The following is a 9121-nucleotide window of genomic DNA, read 5'->3' on the forward strand; positions in this document are numbered from 1 at the left end:
TTTTAAAGCATGTCGATAAATTGAACTAGGAATGAAAAAAAAATCGTGGTAAATAGGTACACATAGAATGTTTTGAATTACGATTAAATACGAAATACTACCTAATTTAAGACACTCTTTTACAAATACTATAGTATTTTGACTAGAAATTTGAGGGTCACTTTATTAAATATTCCATATACCTAGTAGTTATAGATTTTGATATACTAATGTTTAAAGAGAAAATTTGACAGATACAAGGGTACGCGGAGATGCTAGTAACTCTTTTCATTAGCGTGATATAAAGCGGATTTTTGGTACCTGTAAAGGGCATAGGTAACACTACAATATGGTTTACCAACAAATTAAAACATTTAATACTGGATGTTTCATTTTTGCCGATACATTTTGATAACTTCAAACAGTTATAACTTTGTTAATTTAAATGGAACACCCTATATTTTTTTGCTCTGTCGTACGCAGATTGAAATTTCCTTTCAAGCCATATAAGCATTGTTAGGGTTCTACTTTTAGAGATATTTGCAATTTTATATTTTTTGGACAGTTTTCTAATATCAGACCTGCTGTCAAATTGGGCATGACCAGAAACACTCCAAAAACAACTGAAATAACGTGACGTTGGTCAAGTTAGTTGTTAATTATTATTGGTCTGAATAGTTTTTGCAGCAAATTTAAATAAAAATACCTGGGGATCGTTTAAATCTCAGTTTAAATTATACAAATGAAGATTATTTCAATTTGTTTGTTATTTATGTATATCTAGTATTTTGACTAGATCCTATATGTATATTTCAATCCTATAACAAAAAAAAATGTTAAAAAAATTTTGTCGAACTTTTCGTACTTCTGAAAACTTAAAAGCCACCAATTTCCCAGACTATTTCTGTTCTTACTGTTCTACATTTGAGTGATCAATTTAATTCCTTGGAAACAAAGAATAACTTTCTTTTTTAAACAATGGTACACACAGGTAATGTTGCAATACTACGTTTATTTATTTATTTACAAATGAAAGTAATACATTATCTCGCAAGATGTACTGTTACGTTATTAATATGTATATTTATTTACATGTAACATATACAAAGTATATATTAATTTTCGCTTGTAAGTAAATCGGCACTCGCAATCAAAACTAAGAGAATCATTTCGCTTTTATAACGATCTCGCAATAAAAAAATAATAAGTTCGTTATAAAAAGTTAATTAGACATATTTATCAACCTCGAACTAATATTTCTAATAGATTAATATTTATTATTAGTTCAATTTAAAATATATGTAATTAGTAAAATTGTTTCAAAATTAAATAGTTTATAAAAAAAACTTAAATATTTTTCCACTATTATATCTTGCTCAAAGTACAATTGAACAAAGCTGTAATAAGTACTTAAAAAAATATAAATAATTAGATACAGAAAATTAAATAATTTCGACCATGAAAAAAACATGAAAGTCGGCTTTGAAAATTGACAAAGTGATCGTATCGAATCGAAGCATCCGTGTTTTATTTGTTTGGGGACACATCGAAATGTTCAAAAATCAAACCGTTCCCAGAAAAGCAATGTGGTAGAAAGAGCGTGAAAAATTGACGTTATTTTGGCGCACAGCACATGCCAGAAGTGCCGGGTGGTTGGTTTTAAAAGAGGACGCGTCAGACGCAAACATTCAACCTCGAATTCCCCATTAATTGTCATAGTTTTATTTATTTCCAATATGGATATCGTAATATGCCAGTAAAAAAGAAAAGTACGAGGTTTATTCATCTCATTCTTTAAGCGTCTTATGAAAAAGAAACTTTTTTGCCCAGGATTGTATTCATTAATAAAAAAAACTCTGCAAAAGCCTCTGCTAATGAAATGTAAGTTTGACGAAAATTTGAGAAACTATAAACTAATTATTAAGTTTTGCCTGGATCTGGATGGAATAGATTTGAGTTAGGAGAGAAATACCTGTCTTCTGATTTTGACTGGGCCCAACAGACTTCGAAATATTACAGTACTTTTCTGACACCTTGTCTGTGTGTTATGATTCAGATTATGTAGTTATTTTGAAAGTGTTAATGATAGAACTGTATATTGATTGATAGTCTATTATATTTTGATTAAATACATTTTACTTAGGATAATATGATTAAAAGTCAGATGGATTTGGGTGGAAGAATGTCTATCTCTGTCGCAACTATTATGATTAATATGGGGATTAAAATGTACTAAGTACCCGATTACATATTACGCTGTTGTTATGACCACAACCACAGGCCAGGAATGTGGTTGACTATGACTTTATTTATTACCATTAAGATTAAGACTACATAATTTTATTAACATCAACATTACTTATACATCCCAAATGATATCCTTTCATGCTCAAAACATTAGAAAATTATCGAGAAAGCTTGCCGTCCAACAGACAAAGAAGGATACTTCACCGTGCATTTTCCAAATCACTTGCACTGATTCTATAGGCAAGAGTTTAAAATAAATTTAAAAACGTCGACACTGGCAACGTAGATACATATTTTGTCGCTAATTTAACCCGACGTTAAACTATTAACATAAAATATTAAGTGTTGGTGAGATATAACCTACAAAGTATGTCATGTCATATCTTTAAGTATTATGTCTACTGACATACGTACCTACTGACACAAAGCAACCTACTAATTTGTAGATGCTGTGAACGTGTCTGTAGATAGCTAAATCTGTGCGTCGTCTCACCTGTAGCATTCCCACGAGAACTAATAAGCTCGAAACAAGTCTAGCTCTCCCGGTGAATGATCTTAGCTATTTACTAGATATTGGTAGTGCTAGCCGGGGGATTTAGCGCGCGGAATAGTTGTTTTCCACAAAACCATTGCTTAATAGAATATTAGACTATATCGACTTAATTTAGGAATATTCTGTACATACTGTATTGCAAAAGATAATAATTTCGTGCGCTTTTTTGTTCTGCCGACCTCGCAAGCATCGAACAATAAAAACAAAATGTAAGAATCGTTCTTGAAATCAATACTGAAGGCAAGCCTGACAAATTAACAGCTGTTTGACGGTTCAACACATGTTCAATACTCAGTGGTTGGTGAGATATGATCACAGAGGAGGCATCAAATGTGCTACTTTGAAATCTGCCTTCTTTAAATAGATTATCCCTTGCGTGTTACACTTTTTTTTCGTTAGACTTGACACCAAATTTTACTCCAATTCAATTAAGTAATAGGTGAGGTAACAGCATTTCGGAGATTATCTAATAATTAAATGTGACTAATACAATAGAGATCACTATTCACTAAAGATCTAAAAACGAACAGAGAATGGATTAAAAATAGCTCCTACATGTTAAAATTTAATTAACTAATTAAAAATTAAATTAAAAATATCTTTAATTAAATATGAATCGTACCTACTTACTGTACCCAAAGTTCCAAAATAATAAGCAGCAAGTCTCGTACATATAAATCACATCAGTAAATCGAAAAGAGCGTCGACCAGTGTTAGACAGTTTCATCTGTCGATGCGTCAGTGCTCAAATTAGGCGTTTCTTTCGTGTCATATGCGTGCAAGAGGGAAAAACATATTTCCACATTAGTTTTTAAAAATGGAATTGTACGAATGTTAGTGACCAACCGTTAATAATGAGGATAGTCGTAATAGAGCGAGTTTAACACATCAGAAGATGTTTATCGGGAAATTCGAGCACGGAAACGATATGTCAATATCTAATAATTTTTTAGGAATATTGCTTATTGAACTATACCGAGGTAATAATATCGCTCTATAACAGCATATTTAATTTTGTTGTATTTCCATTCTAAGATCGAATATCTATACGAGATGTTATTTTTACATTTTCTTTTTACAAAAAACGCTATAGTTCTATGGACCACTGTACACAATTCAAGTTGTAAATGAAACGTATGTTTAACGTTCATTTTAAGGATACAATGGGGATATTATTATAGTGATTTTACATGCAAATTACTTTTATATTTAGATGGGTTTGTAGGTACCTAATTAAGTTTTGTGAATTGTTCAATTTCAACTAAATTTTGTACACTAGTTCCAACTAGGTTACAAATTTGTTTAATTCGCCAATTGTGAAATTGTAAAATCAATTTAAATTTAAGGTCAGTTTGCTGGGTTTGGGACAAAATACATTTTTTATTCCTTCTTTCTACTCCTGCACCTTATAATTAAAATTATTAATACCTATTTATCAACTGCTATTTATGTACAAAAAATTAGTTGAATTCAAGGTCAAACATCTCAATTTCGTGCAACCGGACAACTTTTACTGTAGGTACCCCATGCACACCATACTTGATATTAATATGAAATAGGTGCTAAGAAGAAAAAAATTAACGTAAATTCCAATTTTTTTTAGTTTTGTACGAATCGTGATCTCCACGAATATTCATAATTGCAAATTAACAGTAACAATGAATCAGATAATATCATTCTCAGAAACAACAAATATTAAAGTTTCACTGAGAATACACCTCTAAAAACAACCAAACATTGGTATAAAACTGAGTATTTGTATACTATGTGTAGATATATGTATTGTTGGTAGATATATAACGACGAAGAAATCTTTATATTTATAATTCGGAATAATCTCTATGGGAGATCAATTAATTTATAATGAACAACCGGTGGCTAACAACATTAATTATAAGTAAAAATGAATTTCAAATACTTAGAAAGATCTACAAAACAAAGAACTAAAAAAATTTACATTAGCATCACTACAGATATTTCTTAACGAATTAAATAAAAAAATCGCGTATTTAAATAATTTCAAATAAACTTTTGATTCCTACTTATACTCTACCTACGTACCGATAATGGTACAAAATTAGAAGTTTCTAATAACAGATACCTCTTTTTTGGACAATTTGACTTATAGAAGTTAAAGTGTTACATTATTCAAGCTCTATCTATGCAAAATATTTGTGATTTATCTAGATTCTAGTTCAGACAATTCGAAGCAGGTATTTTTTAATAACACCTTCCTTCGGTATTCCTAAATAATTAATTCCTGCTAAAAATCCTATCATCGGTAATTGCAATGAAAAAATAAAAGCCCATTTATTACCAATCATTTATCTATTTAATTAGATAAGTAGGTATGTAAATATATATTACTTTAATACATATACAGTTTAATTTAGATTTAAATTTATGGTATTTATAGATGAAGTGCTATAGTACGAAATATATTATACTGTATGTATGAATTAATCATACCACTTCCGACCGTTCTTAATTTCTTTATTTTACGATTTGTTAAGAACCATAAATATTTACTTTAACCCTATTATTGTGGAAGAGAGAAATTAAATTAGATGTATCAGCCAACACAAATAAAAATCAATTAAACACCGTGTCTCTCGATGCCGTCTCTCTCTGACCACAGAAAAATGAACGTCTACCTTTCATAAAGATTTAGCTTTCTCATCGACCTGCGACTAGCTAGGTGTCTGATAAATGTAGTTTTTCTAGTTGCTGTGCAGCAAGAGAAAATTTGTCAGAAAATGAGACCGCCAGACCAGACTGCCGTTAGGGGAAACTCAGTGGGGGACAATTTCATTTCAAGGATAAAGATACGACTTGAATGAACTTGCTGGGCCTTTGAACCTAACAACCCCTCCCAACCCTAGCTGTCACAGAAAGCCGGCTGGCAGCTTTTGTTTCCGCGTTTTCCGAAAACAGGCGATATTTCATTTGTTTTAAGACGGTTGATTTGTACTTTGTGAACACGGCGAACAATTAACAACTGTTAGTAAGGAGTCGATACTTTTATTCCATCAGAAAACCAACACCTTCATTCAATTGGAAATGATTACAGAGGCAGGGAAAGCAAGATATAACTTGATAATTGAATTTATTATACCACACATTTGAAAGATATGTTGGCACTACCCACAAAACTTAACAGGTGACTGACAACAAAAAAATAATGCAATTTCAAACAGGCACGAAATAAGACTTTGCACTGTATATGCTACAGGCAAGTAGGTGCACTTTCTTAGGGTGTTAAAAAAGAAAAAATATCAATGATTCATACCACTGTGCTCTGTAAAAATATTGGAGATAGGCTGCCGTCCATCTTTTGCAGGCCTTGATCTGGTTCTCGTTGTTCTTATCGAGTGTGTCGCAGCTGATACAGTCCTTTCCTTAGTATTCTGAGCACCCATGGCTTGCAATCATACCCTTGTGATTCCAGATTGTCATTCAATTCGTTTTGTCGTGCACTACACCACACCAGAAAGGGTGGATTTCGCGAACCACACTCACACACTACATAATATTATTGCACTTCACTTCACTCAACAACAAACTGCCGAATGTAAGTTAATTCATCATTATTTTAGTCGTACAAATGGAAAAATTAACGTTATTTTGCTCTACACCAACCCCACTTTAGTCTCTACGCCGCCATATTTTTACTTCATGCCCCTTCTCACTCCCTCTTACGGTCTAACGTCTTTGTTCAGCATGTGCATTTCGATTATCTAGTTGACGTTATTACCGCCAGAGAGCAGCAGGTATCAGCAACTCGACATTGCTTGCCCCCCCCCTTTTATTTTATTCAATCTGTATAATCAAATTAATTTCATAATTATTAAATCTAGATTAATATTAGCCGCAGAATTTATGTAGCACATAACTTAAGGGCTTATCCCTAATCCTACTTCCCAATAGGTATTAGGATGGCAGACAGAAATTTATTTATGAAGACACCTGCTAGTAGGTAGTCCTATTGTAAATGTTAACACCTAGGTCCTTTTATTGTTTTCTTTAAGTCCAGGTCACAACTTTGGGAGCGTGTTCTTTGGATTGTTTTAAATCTAAACGTCTAATAAAGCCTCTGGTGTCAAAATAAAAAATATATGGGATATTATTTTTTTCAAACATGTCTGAACATGAAACTAGAAACTTGCGGATGTAGTGCAAGTTCAATCAGCAAATAATTTTGTGATGTTACTGAAAAAAATAAAATAATCAGTGGTGTTGATATGGGGGCAAAAGTGTCATTATTATAAATAGAAATTGTAAACCGATTTTTTTTAATCACTGCAATTTTTTTCGAAATGACAGTATATTATTTCTAAACCTAAATTGCATGGTTTTCGAGATAATTAGAACTTTGGATATAACTGGAATCGGTCAAATTAATTAGTAATAATTAATAGGCTTTGAATAATGAATGACAAATTATTCATATAAAGAACAGGTAAGCTAATTTCTCTTTTTCTCTAGTAAAAAAAAGGAAAATTACGCATTTGTCGCATAAGATCGTGAATTTAAAATGACAGATACTTATCAGCCTTGTTCATGTAATACATATATACAGTTCGCAACCAATCAAAAGCTAGCTAGGAATGAAAATACGAGATGGCGACTCTCGTATAAAATTCCTGTCATGTTTATTTATGTTTTCAGGAATAAGGGAAACAGGGATTTTATGAGAGAGACGTCATCTAATATTTTCCTTTCTAACTTAGATTGGTTGTTTAACTAGATTATATTAAATAAGGGTATTAGGCTCGACTAGACATTAAATTGTGTTAATTTATATAATGTGATTATGCAACTTACAATACAAATTGTTGTGAAATCAAACATCTAGAATTTTTTTGTATAAAATTTGATGTAATTGTAACAGTTTTTAAAATTCCTTACTTGATGCATAAAGATTTATTAATTGATAATACGAGTATATCCTCTTCAAAATTTTAAAATAGATTTGGCCTTAGAGCATATACTACACGGAGGAAGCACGTTTACGGCGACAGAGTAGAAGAGAGAAAGAGCTATTTTTTTTCTCTCTCGCGCGGATACGAACGCAACTCCCTCCGCTTACGATTAGATTGAGAGAATGAGAGGGCGAGTATCCAAACCATCGCCCTTACTCTCTACAGCGCCAGCGTCTACATTTTTAATGCGCAGATCTTCCTGTAATGTAATATATGCTCTAACCACTAACCTACAAATTGACTGAAGTGGAGTGAATTGATTAGATAATTAGATTAGATTAGCAGTAATGTAGTCCTTCGTGAAAGGTTTTACCATGGAGACTACACCCTGAGTTTTACGTCCCTTAAAGGCGAAATTGTTGAGGTTATGTTTCTTATACTAGACATATTTTGTATTCTGTAGGTATATGATCGTGTGGGGTCGTGCTTATGTGTAACTTTGCACAATTTATATTTGCAACCAAATGCGCAGAATCAAATACTGCCTGCGCACAGGATATAAAGTTATTTTCTTTAAATAGTAATAAAAAATAAAAGTCCGTATTCTAATAGAGACTTATGGATAACAGGCAACAAGGTTGGATAAGTTCTATGATGGAGAAAGTCACAATAAGTGATATGACTTCTTTTGAACATGAAAAGGGTTATACTCTGCTTGCACGAATTTCGTTTTTCTTCATGCTAGTGTCGTCCTATTTCCTAGTTTTGGGCAACAGTGCCCTTCTTTCCAGAATTTTCTAATTTTCTTTCAAAAGGTTGTTGACATTTAAGTACAACTTTGAAGATGGTACGTACCACCATTCAGTGCTCTGAACCAAAGGTAAGAATTGTAGTGCAAAGAAACTTTCATTGGACGAGTTTCAACAAATTTTCCATGGAACTGGAACTAATGGAACAAGAAACATGAAGCAAGTTGTGTGATACTTAGTGTAAAATCCTAAGATTCTGCCAGAGAACACTATACCAACGAGAAGCGACAGAATCGGCGGTTCTTTTGATGTTTTGTGGTCACGCTAGAGTCGACCGCGCGCCATTATTCTATGGCTAGAAATTGGCCTCAATGATTTGGGATCGAGGGGGATTATCCCTCTTTATCCTGCCTCATCTCGTGTAGGCCTGGACAGCCTTCGTAGGTGGGCCCCATCCGTCGTCTACCCCGACCGCAAATGCGGCCGGTGTAGGCGCTTTGTGGGACCTCCTTTTGTCCTGGCTGGGCCCCGCCGGCTAGGGCCCTTTCTTCTGGCGCTCTTCTTGCTTCGCCGGCTCGTCTGTGTAAACCCCGGGGGTAGTGTCATGTTTATGTGTGGTATGGTTGGGTAGGGTAGTGCGGCTATGCAGCCTGGGATGCGCTTTGCTAAGG

General features: G+C 33.2%; 1 protein-coding gene across 6 annotated transcripts in view; it reads right to left on the reverse strand.

The window, feature by feature from the left end:
• The window catches only part of LOC108909880 (tyrosine-protein kinase Abl), a 49776-nt gene extending 43320 nt beyond the window's left edge, over positions 1-6456 (reverse strand). For all 6 annotated transcript variants that reach the window (XM_018714325.1, XM_018714324.1, XM_018714321.1 and 3 more), the window contains exon 1: positions 6069-6456. In XM_018714325.1, coding sequence (XP_018569841.1) covers positions 6069-6198 — 130 coding nt within the window. In that variant the 5' untranslated portion in view covers positions 6199-6456. The remainder of the gene's footprint in view (positions 1-6068) is intronic.
• Between the last annotated feature and the right edge of the window lie 2665 nt (positions 6457-9121).

The sequence above is a fragment of the Anoplophora glabripennis genome, unplaced genomic scaffold, assembly GCF_000390285.2.
Source record: "Anoplophora glabripennis isolate ALB-LARVAE unplaced genomic scaffold, Agla_2.0 scaffold28, whole genome shotgun sequence".
Lineage (NCBI taxonomy): Eukaryota > Metazoa > Arthropoda > Insecta > Coleoptera > Cerambycidae > Anoplophora > Anoplophora glabripennis.